Here is a 23,443-nt window from a genome sequence, read left to right on the forward strand (position 1 = left end):
ACATCTTGAAAAATCATACAGCTGAATCAACATTTTTCTAAAACAATATCGACAAAAAGGGAACATTATAACTGTTATGAAGGTAAGATTTATTGAAGGGACTGTTGTATTATTCTACATTAGTTGTAGCGAGGTGTACCCAATAAACTGCCAACTGTGTGTATATTCACCTATGAAAGTGCTATGCGAAAGCAACTGGACTTGCTTGATGTTCTTGAAAACGTTTTGCCTCTCATCCGAAAGGCTTCTTCAGCTCTAACTGACTAGTGGGGAGTTCCAGGTATTTATCCTCTGGTGAGATCAGCAACTCTTGTGAGTCGTTGAGGTCACGAGTCGTTGACCTTCCCGGTCATCATGGGAGTCGTTATAGGATCACATGGGTCACGCTATGGATGGATGCTAACACCTCTGACACTTAGGGTGACAAGTGAGTCGTTGACCCACCCTGCCATCATTTGATTTGTTGTCGTCACATGAGTCACGGTGTGGATGGGTGTTCAGCTGTCTGCGGATTGAATTTAGAACTGGATTCTAAGTGGCTGACAGGTCATGTCTCAGACCACCTCCTCTGTTTAGTGACAGTTGTTCGTGATTGACAAAGATGGCCTCTTTCACTTCTCTTTCAAACCATCTGTCTTCTCTTGCCAAACTGCATACACCACTGTCCTGAAAAGAGTGTCCTTTGTCCTTAAGATGCAGGTGGACTGCTGAGTCCCGACCTGAGGAACTGGCTCTCCTGTGTTGTGCCATGCGCTTATGTAGCAGTTGTTTAGTTTCCCCAATGTACAGGTCTGTGCCTTCCTCGCTCCATTGGACTGCGTAAACTACGTTGTTCTGCTTGTACCTGGGTTGGAGGATTTAAAGTACTTAACTCCAACATGAACGGTGCAAGGACTCTTCATTAGCTTGTTGACCTGTGTCTCTTTGTGGACAGGGCCAGGCACAAGCAGAACAACGTAGTTTACGCATAGAACTTACAGAATACCATAACCTGGATGACTGAGAATCTTCACAGACATTAACCTATGAAGACACACACAAATATTCCTGTTTGCTCTCAGATTTATACACCCAGACACCCAATTAGAACACATGCTCAACACACCCACTGTTCATTATGAAGGATAACATGAACAGATAAAACCTTAATACCCATCCAATGTTAATGCTCATTGCCATTTGACTTTGACACTTAACTGCAGTTCAACGCCCATACAATTAACCTCCCGTCGTTTCCATGTCAAAATGGAGGGAAGATTTCCTCAATCTGTGCCCCTTCCACACAGAGATACAGGTCAAGAGCTAATGAAGAGTCCTTGCACCGTTCATGTTGGAGTTAAGTACTTTAAATCCTCCTTAGCTTATTATAAAACTGTACACAATGAATCCCTAACATATTCCAATTAGAAGCAAATTATCAGGACATTAAGCATTCACATTCATAAAGCACCATGTTTACTGAATTGGGACAAACTGGGTCATATTTGGTTGTCTTAGATGCCTGTGCTGACATAGAGAATTCGTTTACTGTGAACCAGCCCATGGCTCTATTCTGCTACACCAGTGTCCCCTGATAGAGTCTTAACCTGGAGGGCGGCTAACGTAGACACACACACATCCAAACACACCCTCACACATGAAGCACAAACATATCCACATACACTCCCCCTTAAAAACAAACACACACCCACACAGAACCGGGTGGTTCTAATTAAAAAGCAGTGGAGCCCTGTGGAGCAGAGAGAGGCTATCTGAGGAGAGAGGGAGGTGGGAATACTCCACCCGTTCAGCCTAAAGGCTTCCACTAATTACCTATCAATGACAAGGAAGAAGGAGATCTAAAGTGGTAAATATTGTCCCAAACTGTCTTCCTCAGTGAACCATACACTCTGCAATTCAGATCAAAGGTAATGCCCACTGACTTGGGAAACAGGATAAGATGCCATATGTTTGTGTAATTTAGGGATAATTACTTCTGATTCTGCTCGAAACAAAGTGACACTGTGGTATTAAACAGTTTGATACCAGCTAAAGGTCAGCCGACAGACACAGTAATCGGGCAAGATGCTGAAATACTGCTTTTTCAAATGCTCATTCTAATAGCAAATTTAAAGATTTTATTCTGGAATATGAAGCATACAATTAGGTTTTTGTTGATGTAGAAAAATGTAGAGTCGAGTTTGGATATGTCAGGTAGTTTGTTTTCAACTGATGTATATCAATACACAAAATGGTTCCCAACCTGGGGGGGTCAGGATTATAGACAGAGCGGGAAAGCAGAATCATATTAATGCAACACAAAATTATTTTTAGATTTTTTTCTAATCTTTGCTTAATTTCTTTGGTGTTCCACGCTTGTAGTGGATGATGCAAAGTACAGCTTGGAGAATGGGCTATGGGCTCATACCATGGCCATTTGCCAACAAAATGCATTAAAATTATTAGCTATTCATTTAAGTATTTTATTCATCTTGCTTTTCCATAGTAAATATAATAAAACTTGTACCTCAGAATTCCTGCTTCTAGCACTGACAAGCAGCATCTAGCTAACAGGAAGGAGTACGTTTCACAATGTTTGGCTGGGGGTTTTAAAATGCTGGGAGATTTTAGCTCTCAACTGCTGTCTCACAGTCAACAGTCTCTCACACTGTTATCTCTTTATTTTCTGTGTGAGTTTAGTCATGTATAGGCTACTCTCTAATTTCTCTTGCATCTGTCCCCCCAGACCCACAAGCTAGCAGCTTCATTACAGCTAACATAGCTAATTTCAAAAGTCCTTTCCTCTTTCTACCATTACCTGACTTGAATGTCAAAATTCATCAAAAACATCAAATATCCAACACAATTGAAAGTAATTTTGTGTGGTTCTCACTGAATAGCTATTTATCCATTTTATTTTATTGGTTACAAAAATAACACTAGCTCCAACCTCTTTAGCTGAGCATCATTGTTGCTATCTTTACCTACACTTTAATAGCGACAAAGTTATTTAGAAAGGCAAACAAACAGCTGCAAATGCATTCAGTTATATTGTCCGGTTACAAAAAGTTCATCCCTACCTGCCAGCAATTAAGTGTCAAGAATTTTCAGTGGCCATGGTATGGTTTCTTTCTTTTTCTAAAATAGTTTACCTTATTGTCTCTGTTATTGATTGCAGAGCAAAATAAATTTCAGTTTCACTGTTTGTTCTGTTTTAAACAACAAATCATCCTAAATGTGCCTGAACAGAGCCAGTATTGGACCCCCTTCTCTTGTCACATAAATCTGGCTAAATTTGACCAACTACAGAGTGAAGTTGTCAGAACAGTCCCTATAACAGCAGTTGCTTCAGTACATTTTAATGTGCTTTCAGGGTAGAACATCTAAGCTGCTTCAAAGGTCTTCAAAGTAACATGAAATACCTGGAAGACTTTTTTTCTGTGGTATTTTGGTGTTTATTTAATAGCTGACCGAGAGCAACAAGAAACATTGGCAAAAAGATGACAGTCCCAGCCGGACGCATGACATTAGATCACAGAGCCACTGGGAAACTTATGATACCAGTGTGTTGTATGGATTCTATTTTTTTTTTTTTTAAAGGAACAATAATTTCTCCCTTTTTACATACATCTTTATACGAGCACAACAGGAACACTATTATGTAGTATTTAATTATTAATGTTCATGTTAAACCTAGGAAAAGAACTTAAAAAAAGACTTAAGAATTTTTTTTTCCTTTTTACTTTTGGCCTTCCTCTATATCAGTCTTTAGATTGTTGTCACATCTGATCATCATATTATTTTTCTTAAATACTGTCAACTGTTTTTAAAACGTTCAACAATAAGTTATATGTGTAAATACAGAAAATCAATCAGGAGGTGTATAGCCTACTTACGTACCAGAGTGCAGGTGCCGATGCAATAAGGCTGTGTTTTTTTGTCACAGCAGGGCTATATGTTGTGTCTCTTGGTCAAGTTGGACCTAAAATGGCTCTAAACGGTGCAGAGCTTCTGCCAGAGTGAGATAGAGCGCAGATCACTCAGCCAGTCAGTCAGTTACATGAGGATGGAGGGAACAGGTTGGAAAAGAACTTTACAGGGAAGTCTGCAGGTTTTTAGGAGCTAGCTTATTAATCACTTGTAAAGTCCAATTCTTAAAAAGCCACTGTTCTTGTTAATAAGAAACTGGCACCCGATTGACGTTGCAAGCCAAGGTCTTGTATGCCAATGTCACTTACATAAAGACTTACTGTACTATATCTGCAATAGAAAAATGATTTGACTATGAACTACAGTATTAAAGCTAAAAAAATGATTAAATAAATACATAAGTAAATATAACTACTGGTTTAAATTTGACTCAATATATAATCTAAAACAGCTTGGGGAATTAATGATTATGTATGTGATGACCGTGCTTCCAAATAGGACTTTTTTCCAGCGTAGCCCTTCTTTACTGCCTTATTTTATCTTTGCAGTAACTCCTTTGCTCAGTAAAAAGCTGTGCTGCTGTGCGTGTGTACTGCAGTCTTTACAGTGTGCTGTTAAACTGAGCAGTGTTAGATAGGCTGACTGATGAGTCATAGGGGAGGGAGTGAGTGAGTGTTTGTATGTGTGGATCGAGTGTACATGTCCTTCTGTGGTTGTGTGGAAAAATTTTGGCTTGAAACCTTTGTTGTGTGTGTGTGTGTGTGTGTGTGTGGGTGGGTGGGTGTGTGTGGTTGTAGATGGCTATTTTCACACAACAGACCTTTGCACTCTATATATACACACACACATACATTATACATATATATGTATATCTGCAACTACATCTATATTTTCATCATGATTTTGATTTGATGCATATTTTCAAATAACAGTGGGTGTATTTTGCTTTTCTGTTTATTGCTGTGTCTCACCCTCCAACTTAACACTGGCTTAGGCAGCCTGCTGTGAGACCCCGAATTATGAGATTTGTCTCAGCTGAATGATGTGCAGTTTACTTATTGTCATGGCAACACTTACACATGATGCTTCAAGCATTCAAATATAAGATTATATAAGGCCTCAAGCCTCAGAATCTGATTTGATATGACATTTTACGTGTTCCAGATGAAAAAAAATATATAAATCCATGTTGCAAATATCAAACATGTTTAAAAAATCTTAATGAGAACGACTGGCACTAACTGGATCTGAAGATGGAAGATTAGAATCCTTATATATCACACATATGATGTCATCTGCTGTATATCAACACCAACTGACCCAGACTGGAACAGCCCTGGTCCAGCTTGGTCCGATCTGTCGTCACGCCCAAATCATATTGAGAATCAGCCCAGCAGTCATAATGTGTCCCCGCCTTTACACTATGTCAAGATCAGCAACGTGAGTTCAATAAGGCATTAAAGGTTGATTGAAGGGATCATCCCTTTCTTTAGTCAAAAACAGACTATTAACAGAAGAATCAACATTTACATATACAATTAAAAATCAGATATAGATTGTACTCTAAAACAAAGCACTAGTGGTCAAATTAATCTGATCATCATTTATCACGTAGGCTGTAGCCTATAAAGCAGGGAACATGCTTGGCTGTCCCCGAATAACACTGTATTTAACAGCTGTATGGGACAGTTTGAGCCAGATGTTCATCACTCAGTTCACTCTTGACATTTGCATTATGGAATAGAAATTGAATATTAATTCAATTTCAGCATATTGCACCCACACCCACATTGTTCATTGTTTTGATTTGCTCAGTGTGGGTTAATAATATAAAAGAGAGCAAGAAGCAGCCTCGCACCGCTTCCCAACATACAGTGAGCAAACTCTAGCAGATGGAGTGCAAAAAATTGCCCATCTATACTATGAGCGATGTACCACCATGGGGGGATGGAAGAGAAGGGGGTGAGATGGTTTTTTGTGCCGCTTGTGATTTTTCTCTTTGAAAATGAGTACTTTTTAAGCATTTCCTCAGCCATTATATTTTTATGTATTTTTTGTGATTTGAAATAATCTGTGAATTGACTGAAACAATCCGATGTTCGCTCGTCCACGTCCAGTGGACATCGCGTCCAGTTAGGAACCAATTTCAGTTGTCTTGTCTCTATATGGGGTTTAGTATAAGTTAAGTCAGGAAGACAATACTCATGGTTACTCTCCCTTCCTTCTTACAACATAACTGGCCGACTGACAACCAATTAGACTTTGCTGTGCCATGACCTCTGAGAGCCAGTCATCTCAATGCTGTCCAATTTTTTTGTCTTTGTCTGCTGTTTTTTTTATTTTTGTTTCAGTGTCAGATCAATGCAGCCTGCCTCTACCCTTCCACCTCCAGTTTTCATCAGAACCAGCTGTCTGGTGGGTCTTTCTATTGAGCATATCAGGAATCCCACTTAACATCACATTCATACAGATCTTCAGCTAGTCTGTTTTTCATTCTCTCACCTCCATCAGTGTCTAGACATCCATGACTCACGCTGTGACTATCCCTGTTAAATCATAGCAACATTATGGGATCTAATCACCAAAAACTCCTCAAATATCCCTTTAATTTTTCCTGTAGCAGACACTAGGTCAAATCAATTAATTTAACAGCTCTTTAAACTCTCTGGCATCGCTACAAATGCCTGCAAACAAATGTAAATTCTCACAGATCATCTTAAAGGAACGGCAGATATCACATATTACTGAATATGTGTCTTGCTGAACTACACCGTGAAACTCTTAGAAGTTCACCATTTAAGTGGCAAATTCCAGGTCATGTAAGCGGCACAGCGGTTAGAATATCTGTCAAAACACTGGCAGTTTAGATGTTCACTATTCAGCTGATACAGCTCATAGCTGAGACTTGGAAAACACACCTGCTTGGCAGCAAATACAAAAAACACATGGAAGGTAAAACAGGGATATTAACTGATGTGCTGTCTACTGAGTCATGGCCTCAGAAGCAAAGAATACCATCAGGCTACCAATCTGAAATCCATTTTTTGCAAGTGGCGGTGTATAAAGTATACAGTTTTAATACTAACTTTGTGAAATTCCAAAAGATAACTGCTAACAGAAATTTTACAGGTTTTATAATATTTAGTTTGTAAATAAAAAAACAGTCTTAGAAAAAGCATCAAAAGCATAAAGGTTAATAGACAAATAAAAAGAAAATAGGTAACATACCTTTCATGATGCAATTTCATCATTTAGCACATTTTCTCAACTTTCCTAATAATGAAACACCACAAGATGAACTGGATATGAATTCTTTGGGTGTGTGAGCTCATCTATGTGTGTGTGTGTGTGTGTATTTGTGTGTGTGGGCGTGTGTGCGTGAGAGAGACACGTTACCAGAGCATATGCTAAAGTATTGGGCCTGTGACACTTTCCCAGATTATCAGTAATTGGCAAAGTCTTTCCCACATGCCTATGAAAAGTAGGGGGGGGATTTCAAGATATTGTTGCAGGGTGGTGATAGCTTGAATAGTTTAGAGCCCTTTCATAGGCTGTTGAAGTCACTTTGGTCCCCTTCAACAATGACCGTTAAAGTGCTCGCGAGCAGGGCACTGCTCCTCACCTCACAACTGTTCCAGAGGAGCAGGGCTGTGGAAACTGGGTAGCTCGTAGGTGTGAGAGTGTGAATCGCCCAGGGCTGACAAGCTGTGTTCATTCTGCATGCTAAACGAGGTGGAAATAGTGTTACACTTCATCATCTCACACCCAAAAACTGACTTTTCAAGAGATTTTTTTTCTGAATATTACCCAAATATATCAAGTCTTTGAAAGCAAGACTGCCACCGAAAAAAAACTAATGTACCTCCTGAATAAGATGCCAAAATGCAGAATAATAGCAGCACATTTGCCAAATTCTAAGCACAGACAGTGGGTACTAAGATTTCTTCCAAATTATGTCTTTAATCATGGAATGTTGCGCAGAATGACTTTGCATTATTATCTCTTTAAAGTATCATCATCTTAGGTTAACATGTTTATATCATACCACGAAAATATTCAAGTAAAGCACCTTTTGAGTCTGACTGAAATTGAATGTATGTAGCTCTCTCTCCACCTACAGGCACTGCCCCGGACTAAGGCTGTAAATTGGGCACGACGTGCCCTGTTAAATCAAGATTAACTTAATGGAGATACAGTATGGCTACAGCCTCTAATGTGCTTCAGCGCTACTATTATTATGATTTCCTCATGCCAGCTGGTCAGTGATACAGTAATGATCCCCGTTACGGTCTTAAGTCAGTAATGTACACATAATAGCACTACTTTATACTGGTGATACAGGTGATACAGTCAGAAGAAGTGATTATCTGGAGAAGCAATTACACTGCTTTTTATTTTTTATTGAAAACTTCTGATATAACCTAATTGCTTTCTTGCTGCAAGAACTGCAAAGACACAGGCATTCGTTTATTTCACTTGGAGAAAAAAGTATCTACAGGCAGCAGCAGTGCATGCAAAGTCAGGAGGTGAGTGAAGTGTTCAAGAAGTGCTTGAGTTAGAGTTTCTCAACTAGGCTGAGACATTTATCTTATGCAGTAAAGCAAAATCCAGTGAGCTTCGAGCAGACCTCCATCCACACGACAAGCTGGTTTAAGCATTGTGAGGTTCCTCTCGTCTCAGATATACAATGTCATTTGCTTAAAAAAAGGAGTTGATTGATATGCCAACCGAATCCATTGTTAATTACTGCCGTGACTATTTCCCTGTCCAGGATTTAGGTTCAGTAGCTTTTTATTGAACCTGAATCCCTTATTGGATCTGTTCTTCAAGCCTGACCACTCCCTCTTGCTATGAGGAACAAGCATAAGAAATGAGCATGACAGGGTGTATATACTATTAATTCTACTCTATCATTTACTAATGACCTGATTGATTGGCAACTTGGTCACCGCTAATAAAAACGAAAGGGAAAGACAATTTTTAGCCTCAGACTAAAAACACAACAAATCTCCATATTTTACCAACTTGGAACCAAATACAAAATTGTACTATTTATTAGAGACCAACTGTAACCATAATGGCTTTTACTGGTACCACGAGATATCACTAACTATATCTTCATGCTGTTGCAAAGCATGGCAACGGGTGATTTCCTGTCTTAAGAAACATGTGGAGACTGAGTATATTTGGAAGAAAGTCTGTTTCAACAGCAAATTGAGATGCCAGGACAATTTAACACAAAAATGTCACAAAAGGCCAGATTTGTTTAGAATGACCCTTTTCATTTTGGTCACATATTTCATGCCAAACCCCCAAACAACTCTGAGAGCACAAAGAGAATTATAATAATGAAGAGACCAGATGGAAACTTCCTTTCTTAAGTATCAACCTTTTTTTAGGCTGCTTTTCAACTAAGACTCTTATTGAGATTAGGCAATGACGAGAAGCTTTGGAGTGCACCACACGTCAACACATCCCTCTCATATTTACAGTTTCTGAAAAGCCAAATCCATCGTACTGGGAGTTCCATGCTCAAATATGCTACTCAAAGACATAGAGTGCCAATCCTTGAGAAGACTTGAGGTTCTGCCCAATTTCTAGCTTCAGCGAGAGAAATCACCAGATCTTGTCTTTGTTTTTCTTTGTGTTTTTTTTATGGACTTGACTTGAGGGCGGCTGTACCTCAGGAGGTACAGCGGGTCGTCCCAAAACCGGAAGGTCGGTGGGGTTCAATCCCTTCCTCCAGTCCGCATGTCGAAGTCTCCTTTGGTATCTGAATCTGCAGGTATTTGCAGATGCGCACATGTATGCCTTTGTATACTTAATACAAAGTAACTGACTGAACCCCAAATTGCCCCCAATGTATCATCAGTGTGTGATTGTGTGTATGTATAGAAAGCACTGTATTTAGAGAAAAGTGCTGTATGAATGTGTGTGTGAAAGGGTGAATGTGGCATGTAATGTAAAGTGTTTTGAGTGGTCGATAAGGCTAGAAAATTGCTATTTACCATTTGAGAGTGTAATGAAGCCTGTCAAGCCTGTTGGTTTTAATTTGACGAAGTCCATCTGGAGTATTGTCCTCCCCATGACACATCTGACTTTGTTCCTCTTCAAGAAATACATATATACATACATGCATGGGAAACACAGCCTTGACCTAGAAGTAAGTGTGATAATTGCAGACGAAACCACAGAGACTTGACACCATCTCATGAGAGAAATGAAATAAGCATGCAGCCTGAAACATAAACACACACCCACTGATACACACTAACATGCACAGACAGCGTATTCACTCACATGCACACTGATGAATTCATTGGCGGACTGAATAGCTAGAGGGTGCAAACTGCCCAGATGTTGCAGAACGATGTCACTTCATTGCCAGGTGAGCCGGGTGTTTTGCCTGTATAGTGCCTCTCATCTGTTGATGTGGTATTTTGTCATTTGGGACAGCCACAACAGGAGCCATGGCGGGGCTGCAGCTGATCTAAAGTGACGGGTATACAAGGCCATCCTATCCATCCCAGGAGAGTGGCTCGCATTCACTGACTCCCAAATTACTGTCCTATTTGCAGGCCCTACCCCCACTACAACCCCACCTATCACCGGGTGATCTATGGCGTGCCCACAAACCAAAACACGGTGTCATCTTGCTGAGTAAATAAGCGGAAACAGACTTAAGGGCAGGTGGTAATCCTTTTCACATGCTTCAACTGTATGGGGTTGGAGAACTAATTTTATTGTGCCCACGAGCTACTGTACAAGCTGTGCGCCCAATCTCATATTTTATTTCTTTCTTAAATGCTTTCTTTCTCCTCTGTTAGAACATCTTCTCTCCTTACACTCTCATCCCTGCATTTGAACAGAGTGTCAAAATATACAAAAGTGAGTGGCCTTTAAAAAAAAGCCCCCCTGAGAGTGAGAAAAAGAAACACTGAAAGAACGACATTTCCTGACCTCGGGCCGGATCCGGTGGATTTTGCCAACAGAGGTGAGCAAAAGAACAGAATAGCATATTTTGGAAAGTTTCACACCATTTATGAACTTGCGCCTTACCTTGCTGAGCTGACTGGCCGGTGAGCCACTGTTGTTGACAGTGTGGCATTTGAAGTTGAGCAACGATTCCCCCGCGGCTTCACGCTCTCCGCCCATGCCCTTGTCAGTATGGGAGTGACTGTCAGGGAGGGGGGAGGGGGCAGATGAGGGGGGTCGTTGGAGTGCCGTGCAGGACAGACCGAGAAAGTTAGATGGCCGGATCAGAAAGGCCTCCAGAGCTATGTTAGCAGACACCTGAGAGAGGGAGGCCAAGAATAAGGAGTGGAGGAAAAGAGTGAGAAGGGTAAAGAGTGGGTGGGAAAAGAGCGGGTGGCGGAAGAGAGGGGAGGGTAGAGATTTTTATATTAGTCATTTAACTGATGGCTTTCATCCCCAGTGACAGCAAAGGGAAAAGAATAGATGGAAGCGAGAAGAAATAAAGAAAGGAAGCAATTTATCTTTCTCGTGTCTTATTGTAGCTATCTGCTTGAGCTGAATTAACTTCTCATTATTCTAAACCTCAAAAAAAGGGGAAAGCTATGGGACATTTAGTCAGATGATCAACCTTTGTCCTGACTGACTGTGACAGTGAGTGTGGGTGTTACTGTTTGGTAGTCCAGCCATACCTTAGAAATGACCTGATTGTCTCTGGTCAGCGCCAGGTCAGCAATACGCTCCACACACTGGACGATCCGAGTGCACGCCCTTGCCTCATTCTGGGCCATCCACAGGATATGCTCCTCCACTAGCATCATGTTACTGGCTATGTCTGATATATAGTCCCCCAGCTACAGAAAAACAAGCAGACATGTATGCAAATGGATGCATGCATTACACAGACTGTACCTACAAAGCCCATATGAACACACCCATGAAGAGGCAGACTTATCATGCACATCAGTCATATCCGCAACAACAGGCACGTTTATAATCTCCACTCAAAAGTGCGAGGGAGGCAATGGTGTCTTCATTCATTATAAAGAGATTTAATTTAGATTAGCAGCTCCAATGGGGTATAATCGCTTCCTTGAGATGGCAGTTCACTATTTACTTACTGTACTTTTCATTGTTGCTTCATTTGACTGTTTTTTATTGGATGAATGAGGGTGGTCTCCTCAGCATTGTCTTAGGACTGATAAAACTTAAAGCTTCCCTAATAACCTCTCCTCCCGAGTGACCAATGATGAGTAATTGGACATGTGAGAGCCAATATTGAATTTTTTCACTGACTTGGCTCAACACCCTTTCCGCTCACACAACCTGACCTTCAGCGATACGTAAAGCCCTCCGATTGCCAGACAGAGGAGAAGTTCACTTAGGCTAAAAACACGGCTTCCCCAAATCAGATGCATCTTCATAACCATAACTGTCATTCAAGCCCTTTGCTGCCATGGGCAGGAGGAAAGCATATGAGGTGAAAAGTTAAGCTGTCTGGAGTTGATTGAAGGATTGGAGCCAGAACCACAGCGTGTTGCCACGTCTTTTTGGGCAGCCTCTGCTGTCTCTCGCTGAGGTGTCCTTTTCTGTTTGCTGAATTAGGGCTCTTGTTACCTCTACATGAGCTAGTCAACAGGTTTCCCGATAAGCCTCATCCCTTTAAGGCAACGGCAAATCATTGCTCTCGGAAAACTGTGAGCAAGCATATGCATGAATACTTTAAGAATGTAATGACTATGACTATGTAAGAACTAGTTGTCTCACTTTTGTATGAGGGGCCCACAGTATCAGACTGCTTCAAAGGAAACTGTTACTTTATTTTGTCACACTCGGATTAATACCTAGATCACATGTTGTGGTGTATCTCTGTGTATTCACTCTTACATCTCTGCATTCCTCCACCAGCCTTGTCAGTCTCTCCACCAGGTGTGTGACAAAAATGACGTCCATGACATCAGTGAAGTGTGCCGCTCTGCCTGTGAAGGCCACTAACTGCTGGCCTAGAGGCTGAGCATTCGTGGTATTAATAGTTATCTGGAATAAAAAGGAAAATATACAACAATAATCAAAGAGGATGATCATTACAATTCAATAGAGACATACCATGTATCAGCTTTGACAACATGCAGTGTAATAAATATTAGATCACTATAATGCTATTCCATGTCCCGCATGTAGTTTTGTGAATTTGATTTCTTTAATGTAGCATAGTAATCCCACGAGTAATGTAGAATAAAGTCAGCTTGTTGTCAGTCACTTTGTATTACGTATACAAAGGCATACATTTGCAGATCTGCAAATACCTGCAGGCTACAGATAAATCAGTGGAGAGTTTCTGTATTCAAGGAATGTGAAGTTATTAAATCTTAAGTAGGTTGGCAAATATATAAAACTCAACATGTTGATCATCACAATAAAGTTTCACAATTAGAAGAAGAATTTAATGAAAATGAAAAACCACTGTGGTTTGAAATCTGTAAATGAATCCAGACTGTTATCTCAGGAGCTTGCAGGCAAGTTCTCTGTGTGTACTCATACCAAGGTGAGCTCATGCAGCACGCGGGTTAGTTCACTGGCATACGGGCACTGGGTGTAGTCCTCTTCAGCCCACCGTCCAGCCCGGTCGCAGCGCCGCCATGCTTTCTTCTCTTTCTGGCTGGTGGGGTTAGGAGCACTGCCAGAGGGGTGGGGGGCAGAGCCAAAGGTGGCAGGAGCACAGGGCAGGAAGGCAAGAATCCCAGCTAGAGTCTTTGGCCACCTGCCACACACGACATCTCCAAATTATTGGGAATGAACCAGATGGCAATGTCATACTCCCTGTACTTAGGAAATTATTAATTTGCATATGTGATTTACAGCTAGCTCTAATTATTTTTGCAGAAGACTGCCAGATTCTGATACTTGATTGTGAAACAAGGCGTTGTGTTATTGATGACTTCTGACTTAATTAACTTTATCTACTAATTTTATTCATTAATTTTATTGTCTTTCCGCTTTCTGCACAATGAAACAAAACTTTTTCTGTTATTGTTTTTTTTGCACTCCATCAATTTTACACATTAATATCAGTTTTCTCATTATGTGTAGTAGGAGATTTCTAAAGGTTGAGAAAATAACCCAGATGATGTCATTAGAGTTATTTTAGATATGGCTACGGGTGGGGGGGGGCATGGAAGGTGAAAGACAATTAAAATGTATCATGTGTGGAGCTTGACCAACACTAAGGCCTATGAGTCAGGAAACCTTGACAGCTGCTGTTTTGATGTTGACCATTTGCTTTTTAATCTGCCTCTGGCAAGTCCCACAGCTTCATGAAAGTGCAACACAAAGCCAAATGTGTGCCCCTTTTATGTGCACCATAAATGGAAGATGGAAAACATTAGAGAATGATGTATATTTGAAGCAGAAACATGCGCCTTTTTCTGCCTTAAACAGTAATTACAAGTGTTGCTTGTATGGCTATGCAAAGTTCAGTGAAGTCTCCTCTGAAGCAAGAAATGAGACTCTCTCAATAATGTCATCAGGAACCAAGTCCTGAAGCTGCTCTACTGACCAACCTTTACTATTGGCCTGGGTGAGTTTAAAGATTTTATGGGTAATGCCTGTTAGTGTTTCAATAAAATAAAGCTCATTTGAGTGTAAAAAGTCAGGCAAACATTCACAGTCCACTACATTAGCTTCCATTTCCCTGGTAATGAAATCACTCCAGGTTTTTTGGTGCTGTTGTAGATTAAAGGTCTTTTTTCTGTCTTCTCTAGCCTTAGGAAAGAGTTGTCAATTTGTCTACAATCAGGGGAGTAACATGTGTCTTATGTGTTGTGTTTTTTTCCGTAAGGCAACATTAAAATCCTACAGTAGAAAGTGAGCTGAACTAATGCTTAATGTGGTAACACTTTTGACTTCATCTAAATGAAAATAAAAGAGCACGCACTCAGGAGGCTGGTACTCAGTTCCGAGGGTAGAGACCTGCCATCCTTCTCCACACCCTGCCCCCCCCCCACTCCACATTGTTGCAGCAGCAGCAGCAGCAGCAGCTACTTAGTAATAAATGGCGTTAATTTTGCCCCCAACAGAAAAGTGGGCTCATTTTCCAGCCCATTACTCCAATGCTCCAGCAGAAACAAAGCCGCTGTGCTTGCTGCACTGGAAGTAGGCTGTAAAGTACAGCAGCTACAAAGGAGTCTACACGACAACAGCACACCCACGGGGGAGAAGAGGTGGATGAAGTGACTGTGTGTGCACAACTACAAGGTTTCAAGGTGGTCACAAGGAGTGGAGGACAAGGAAAAAAGAGGAGTGATGGAGGACGAGGAGATGTGGGGTCTTTGTTGTTCTCTTTATGTGAAGCCTCAGTCATGAGAAAATGTGCTCTCCTTTTTTATAGTCTTGCTATAAAGCTGGACTACATAGAGCTGTAATTTCTGTAAGACTTTTCACATCACATATCCAATTATTATTAAAATATCTTAACTGTCCAGGCCCTACTATATGTAGTCAATTCTGCTCTTTGATGGTTAATGAGCCTGATGCAAGGCAGACCAGGGTCTGCTGCGACACTGCCAAGAACCAGGCTTATATACCTCAACGGCACTGTATATGGAGAGATAATAGCAGAGAGTGAGCGCTCTCATCACAGTATTAATTTTTATATAGCAGAGTCTGTAATTGGGAATATTTCTGGTGAATTAAATTATAGTGAGATTAAACTATTCCCTTATTTTGCTGGTATCAGCTTTGAAAAGCAGTGTTTATAGTCAGTTACCACTAATTACACAGAACTAACTGGTAAACGAAAAGTACACAAAGTACACAAGATTCAAGGCTATGGGTTATTTATACTGTATAACCTTAGCTATTTTCTACCCAATAAAAGAAAACATTTTGGGAAATACACTTGTTTTTTTTCTCTCCATGAGTTAGATAGAAAGGCTGATACCACTCTCATATCTGTACAGATATGAAGCTACCGCCAGGAGGCAGTTAGCTTATCTTAGCACAAAAGCCTAGAAAAAAAGGGAAACAGCTAGCCTGGCTCTGTCCAAAGGTCACAAAATCTGCCTCAAGAGCTGCCTAACACCTCAAAAGCTCACTAATTAACACATTATATCTCATTTGTTGAATCCATACAAAAACAGACATGTCAAAATTACACATAGTGGTTTTCCAGAGGTTTTATGTGCCTGTGTGTCTATTTTTTTGGCCAAGTGCAGTGACTTCCCCGCACATAAACCAACCATAAAACCAGTTTTACACTTATTTGTTCAGAGTTAACAAACAAGACATTGTGCTAATTAGTGAGCTTCAGAGGTGCTGGTAGGCAATTTCTTTAACATGTTTCCAGGCTTTGTGCTAAATTAAGCTGGCGGTAGCTTTATACTTACTGTACAGGCATGAAACTGGTATTCATCTTCTCATTTAACTCCCAGCAAGAAAACAAAAAAGCTAATTTCCCAAAATGCCAAACTATTCCTGTCAGCACTTTTTATTCCAAAGGTACCAACATGATAGAGCCGATAGTGTTGTGAGGCTATTCTGCCACACATGGTTGAGTGGCCATACAATGCGTGACCGCTGCGAGGTGACTCACCGGAAATCCCCCTTGTTGTTGGTGACTCTGTCAGTGGGGCAGTATGGTGCTGAAGTCTCCAGAACAACTATCTCCATTTGCTGAGAAGTGTTGCCACGGGAACTGGTCACCAGGCACTCCCAGATGCCAGCGATGCCCACGTCGATGTTGGAAAGGATGACCTCGCTGGTGGAGGAGAACGGAGGCGTGAAACTGTGAGCGTCCTTCTGTGTATTTTGTGTTGTAAAACTTCTTCCTATGAGCATAGTACGTCTTTAAAAGGTTTGTACAAGGGGCTGGATTAGGATTTGGCCTTAGGTTTAGGGTTAAAAGTAGTTTTAGGATTAGTTTTTGTGTTAGGACTTGATTTTAAAATGATTTGGATTATTTTTAGATAATGCTAAAGGATTAAAGTTAGTCATACAGCAAAAGGGTTTAGGTTAGGGCAACATTTTACAGAATCCGTCGTCAGTGGAAGATCCTCATGGCAGTGCAAAAATGGGTGTGCAATTGTTTGCTTCACAAAATCTAATTTATTCCAGAGACCCTCATGCATGTATGAGTATATAGTGGCTTAAAATGTTGGCTGTGACTTAAGATGATCATTACTCATGCTTATCTTTCCCACTTTGTCACAGCGATTCTTATCTCAATGGAAAATGCCTTATTAAACAAAGGATGGAGAAACAGTGACGAAGAGCCAACGCAGGCCATTTGCCGAGGCAACTAATCTTCAGGATTTTACTCCTTATGAAAAAGAGGAGTGTTGGCAGAGATTACTAAGCAACGGGCATTATCACCATGGAGATACTACCTCTTGAGAAATGCCAACTGTTTAATTTCCAAATACAATCCAGTTGTAGTCAAATATACACTTTGCTTTGTGTGTACTCAAGAACCGAATGCCTTTTTTGTGATTTAATTAAGCCGCAAATGTTCATAATACAGTCACATCATACCACTGTATAAAGTTCTAAATGCATTTTATGGGACAATGCTCCACAAATGGAAATGTGTGACAGTTGACATTAAAACTATAAGTGACAGACCGGACAAAAAACGAAAATCTCTCAGAGTAAAGATGATTAGTGGCTGAGCAGCTCTGATGTGGAGAAGCTGTAATCCCAGAAAACGTTTCTCAGACGATGTGAGGGAAATATTTATTCAGAAATATTTCATGCCTCCATTTTGTCTGCTTCTCTCTCTCCTCCTCCCCTTTTGGCCTCAATATTCCTGCTAGCACAGATTTTTTAATCCTTGAGCCCAGCATGCATTTTGTGAAAGGCATGGGAACACCTGCACCCATCACAGGACTGACTCAAAAAACCTAAACACATTCACACCTCCTGGCCTTGAATTCAAGGTTTGTAATTCACCTTACCTGCACGTGTTTGGAGCGTGGAAAGAAGCTGGAGCATCCAAACTACATGAGGCAGTTCAGCAGGTCATGCTGACCTACCTCATGTTCAGCTCCTCACATTTGCGCAAGTTCTCAAACTTGCTGCTTTGCTCTGTTTTATTTGAAGATATCACTTTGGATATTTCAGTATTATGTAACATTTCATAGAAAAATAATCAAATCGATAAAGTAACTAATATTAACTGATAATGAAAATAAATATTAGGTACAGTCCTAGTTAAAATAATAATGAACAGGTAGAAAAATGCAGTGGAAGAGTCATTGTGTAATATAATATTACCACAACTAACATTTTAATGAGAAATATACAGAATAAGACACAAGCACAACACATCTCTGTTTTAACTCCACTTTACTTTGATTAATTTTAATAAAAATAAAAAAAAATCACTGGTGGTGTGCATATGCGTTGTCATGGTCACTAAACAGTCTTGCAAAAATATATATACAGTTTATACACATCCCTTCTAAGATCGCTTCCTCTACAGTTCACAATCAGCAGATGGATTCAACAGTAGTTGGCATTTGAATTTATTTTAAAATCACATATCTACATTCCTTGGCAGCCTGACTCTGTGGCAGCTGTGGTGACATGGATCAGTAACAATCAGGAGACTGGAAGGGTCCAGATAGAGAAAAGCTCAATGCCTTGGATATCTCTGCCAGCTCTACTGTACCTTTCAAGAACAAAAAGTAACGAGTGAATAGATTAGACATACCCAGAGTGTCTGGGCAAAAGTTAGGGAGAAACTGGGAGGTGAGATTTCTTTATCAAGGGCCCTGTCCGTTGCCAGTATAATAGACTTTCTCCCTGCTATGTGGGATAATGCTTTGATACTGTATTTGATATCGTCGCTCACAGCATCCCGTAAGACAAACTGAGGCACTGGGTAGGAATATCTAGCACGGACTTAGAACGGTTCTCTTCATACCTGTCAAATTGAAGGTTCTGTGTCTCCATTAATGGCTACACGTCATCTTTTGCTCCTGCTAAGTATAGTGTCCCACAGGGGTCTGTTTTGGGACCAATTTCATTTTCCTTGCACATGCCTCCCCTCGGACCAATTATTAACAGACATGGTATTTCCTTTCATTGCTATGTCGATGACACAAAGATGTACCTGCCTGTTAGAGCCACTGATCCTGGAGGACTGAGTTCGATATGTGACTGTCTTTGTGATGTCAGAAGCTGGATGGCACAAAGTTTTCTTCAACTTAACTCAAGCGAAACAGACATTGTTTCTGTAATTGGTTCCCAGCACGTAGCTAAACAAATCCTGACATCTGCAGGTTCCCTCATGGAACACATTAAGCCTCCTGCAAAGAATCTCAGCCTTTGGTTTGACAGCAACTTAAGTTTTGAGCAGCACACAATAAAATTTGCACAGTCTTGTTTTTATCATCTAAGAAATATCTCCAAAGTATGATCTGTTTTATCTTTTAAAGACACAAAAACTATTTTACTTGCTTTTATCTCCTCACGCCTCAATTACTGCAACAGCCTCTTCACCTGCCTCAACCAAAAACCTATTAATAGGCTCCAGACTGTACAGAAGTCAGCCTCAAGACTTGTAACAAGATCCAAGGGAAGTGACCACATGACGCCTGTTTTAGCCTCCTTGCACTGGCTCCTAGTATGTTTTAGAATTGAATTTAAGATCTTACTCTTGACTCTTCATGGCCTTGCTCCATCTTATATATCTGACCTCTTAGTTGCATACCGACCGGTTCGTAGCCTGAGATCCTTACCGACTGTCCAGAATGCTTAATTCTTAAAGAATTTATTTTATTTTATTTTATATTTATTTTCATTTTATTGATTTGATTAATTTTATAATTATTTTTTACTGATTGCCCTTTTTGCTGGTGACACTGTATTATTTCTTACTGTAATTGTCTCTATGATCTGCTTGTTTTAACTCGGTTTCCTTGTATGACCTGCTTGTTTTATATTGCTGCTCTGTGTGAAGACCTTTGTAACATGGGCATAGAAAAGTGCTCTATAACTAAAGATTATTATTATTATCATTACTGGTTTCAGAAGGTGGACAGAAGAAGATCCTATTGTTATCTACCAGTTACTTAATTGACAGGAGTTGAAGTCCCCCTCCCAGCTACAACACCAGTTTGCTCTACCCTCAAATGACTTTTACAGATAATAGTGAGACACTATTAGGCACTGTGTAAAAAGTCACATAGACTGGAATATGATTAAAAGAAGTATTTCATAAGTATATTGGAGCAACACATACCAACCAAATTACATCTCTTTCATTTATGTAAAATGTTACTAATTGACTTAGCAGAAGACACTTTTTATGTAACAGAAAAATGGAAACTAGAGATGAATATAATTATTGAGGACAAGATATGGCAAGATTTATGTGCTGGTTGCCATAAAGGCATTGATAGTAATTCCTAGAGAGAACTGAATTGGATGTTGAAAAGTAGGTTATTTAGGACCCCAGCAATAGCGTGAGTGCTTGATAAAGGCATCTCAATAGCTCTGTGCTGGAGGAGGTGTGGAACGATATTCTCATATTTCACGGGATTGTCCAGTACTACAGGGTTTCTTGCAGAGCATCAAAGAAGATAAATAAAAATAAAATAAAATAAATAAATATTGATATCCCACTAGGTCCATTTATTTTATACTGGGGGGAGTTCCTGAAAAATTTAACATCTCAGACCAAAGGTATATCTTATTCATTCTTTAATGAAGTTCCAAAAAGTAATTACATATCTACTATTATAAAATGTTGTGGTTGGTCTGAATTGCATTCACACCAAAAACAAACTGCGCCAAATTTTGCGTGGAACTAGTCAGAGGCCCTCCTTTTCAGGCAATCTCGGTCTAGTCGTTTGACTGCACCAGAGTTTGTTTGAACAGAAACAAAAAGCTTGGGTGTGAATGCGCCCCGGAACAGAATTATAAGTAAATGGATTAAAAGTGAGAGTTATATCTTCACTATATTATACAGAACACTAATGCAAACAAATGCAAGTAAAGAAGACCATTCATAAAGAACGAGGAGTACTAAATTAGCTCAAATATTCTGAATCCACATGAGAAGACACAGTACCTTAACATTTTAAAATGAAAGCACATTGTGCTCTGGTGTGAATTCATCTCCACTGCTGTTTGTTTTGTAGGGGAAACAGAAATCAGAGGATGCTGTTAACGTTTCCTGTACCGAACCGACCCATGACTTTGCTCCAATGACTTTCCGTGGGCGAGTTATGAAAATGAATATAATAAGTCCTGATTTCATCTTCTGTGTTCCACTAAAGCTCTCTTTTCTGATTGCTTTTCTAAAAGGCCCTAAATCAGATTTGAACGCTTGACTGAGATGATGACATTCTGGGCTAAAGAGCAAATGTGTGTTTCTGTGTGTGACTGCCTATGAATACATATGAGGATTTTTATGTGTGCTTAAGTATATTTTCAGTTGTCCGAAAAAGGCACTTCTGGGCATTTTTAGCCAGTTTAGAAGGATTATTTTTGCACCAGTCATTTAATAGCTTGGAAAGGAGCTTTTTGAAGTAGATTAAGACAGATCTTTACAAAACTGTAAGCGTGCCGGCATGCTTCACTTCATCTTACTGTAGGAATGAGTTATTGTCTAACATGGCTGTGATGACATCTATATGTCAAATAAAAATCAGACCTTTAGTTTATGGAGAGATTCTAAACTGAAACCCTAACCTTTACCTCTCCTTCAAACGCTTACTCTGTCTCACACACAATATCACACACTCTTTCAATCTATTACTGTCTTTCTCTCGGTCTCTTTCTCCACCTCCCCCTTTAAAACATCATCCTCCCTCTTCCACAGGGCACAAGTTCAGTATTAAGTGTGGATGGGTTCAAATTGGAGCCCTCTGGGCTCAGTCCAACTATCAGCCTCTCTCTACAGTTATATAACAAACCACAACGAGGACATATGCTGTCTGAAAACCTAATCCAAACAGACGATATAGATAACATATTGTGGTGGTGAAGTGGAAGACCAAATCTGTTAGTCATGCTTATCAGACTCTATTTGCACAGGACTAGTATTACATGGGGACACAGTAATTCATAGAATACCCCTCAAACTCTCTTTAATAAAACATTTTGCACAGGATAATGTAATTGGCAGGAAATACCAGTTTTCCATGTTACAATTACTCTATAGAAAGCCAAGATTTTCCAATTTGCTTATTGATTTTGCAATACAGAACTTGAGAGATATGGGCATTCACGACCTTCCTCTATAGATTCCACTAGATTGAGAAAAGGGGAAAATAATTTGCACAGGATTAGTGGAAATGTGTTTTCACCACAGGCAGCACAGGGCTGGGGCTAGATGGAGCTATACCTAGCAACAAACCCACCAAGAAATTACCTGGATGTTTGATAAATAAAACCCTCTCTGACTCCCTTGTTTCTGCTATAATGTCCAGTTCGTCCGGTCCTAAAGCAACCCCCAGTTGCCAAAACAACCTTACACGCGTTGGAAACACAAGTTTCCATTGCTCAAGTCATATGCATATAAGTAACTTATATTCAGTTTGCTTTGGTATGCTAGCTGCATGATAAAAATGCCTCATTACATTACTATGTGACATTAGTATGACAGGACTAAAGGAGGAAGTCAGGTGATGTTATTGTAGAGCATGATGGGTCAGCAAAACAGACTTTAAAAAGGTCCCATATCGTGAAAATGGGTTTCGATTGTGTTTTTGTGTAAAATAAACGCTGTAAAAATATGATGCTGCTCACTACTGCAATTTAGCCATTTACTGCCATTCTAGCTCCCCCAAAATAAGACGCCCACCCGGCTTTACAAGCCAGTGAGAATTTGATCCGGTTTCTACGTTGACTCTGCAACTGGCAGCTGCCAGCTGAGTTGTCTGTGGGAGGGTAAGACAGCGTAAACTAACTTGTGTTGGTAAGTGTAAGTTAAGGACAGAAGGTTTTGTTAGCAGTTCTGTTGACGATCAAGGACTTCGCCGTTTGGGCAGTCTTGACAGTTTCAGGTACCACTAGTGTTTTAGCTTTAGTGTACAGGGTAACAGCTAACAGTAAACTAGCGGAGTGAGTGGTCAAGCGAGAGTGAGGGAGCTACATATACATGTAGCTGTATGGAAAATCAAATCACTATTTTTTTTTCCGTTAACACCAATACAGAAGTGTTTAATACACACACACACACACACACACACACACACACACACACACACACACTCACAAATGGTACAGATATAACTAAGTGTTAAAATATGGGCTCTTTAACAACAGGAGACTGTTATTCATGACGACAAAACATGACAACAATCGTTCACTAACTTTATAAACGTGTTTATTATTGATATATGAGAATGAAGCTCCCTTGACCTTAACGAAGTAGACACTTTAAGTTGTCTTTGTTCCTAAACCTAACCAAACTTTATCCATAGTCCTGTTACATCATGAAATGGATTTAATTATGCTCTTTTGGAAGGCACAGATAAATGATGTCATCATGACAGTAGAAGCGTCAGATCAGAAATGTGTGTGTCTTTCCAGAGCACACGAACGAACCATGTAT

At 40.1% G+C, this 23,443-nt stretch overlaps 1 protein-coding gene across 2 annotated transcripts in view; it reads right to left on the bottom strand.

Moving 5' to 3' along the window:
• LOC120796195 (adhesion G protein-coupled receptor A3) overlaps positions 1-23,443 on the bottom strand; it is a 157,243-nt gene that overhangs the window by 92,650 nt on the left and 41,150 nt on the right. For both annotated transcript variants that reach the window (XM_040138689.1, XM_040138688.1), the window contains exons 8-12: positions 16,472-16,636; positions 13,423-13,642; positions 12,769-12,918; positions 11,574-11,735; positions 10,969-11,202 (exon numbers count right to left, since the gene is read on the bottom strand). In XM_040138689.1, coding sequence (XP_039994623.1) covers positions 10,969-11,202; positions 11,574-11,735; positions 12,769-12,918; positions 13,423-13,642; positions 16,472-16,636 — 931 coding nt within the window. The remainder of the gene's footprint in view (positions 1-10,968; positions 11,203-11,573; positions 11,736-12,768; positions 12,919-13,422; positions 13,643-16,471; positions 16,637-23,443) is intronic.

Source organism: Xiphias gladius, chromosome 11 (assembly GCF_016859285.1).
Source record: "Xiphias gladius isolate SHS-SW01 ecotype Sanya breed wild chromosome 11, ASM1685928v1, whole genome shotgun sequence".
Taxonomy (NCBI): Eukaryota; Metazoa; Chordata; class Actinopteri; order Istiophoriformes; family Xiphiidae; genus Xiphias; species Xiphias gladius.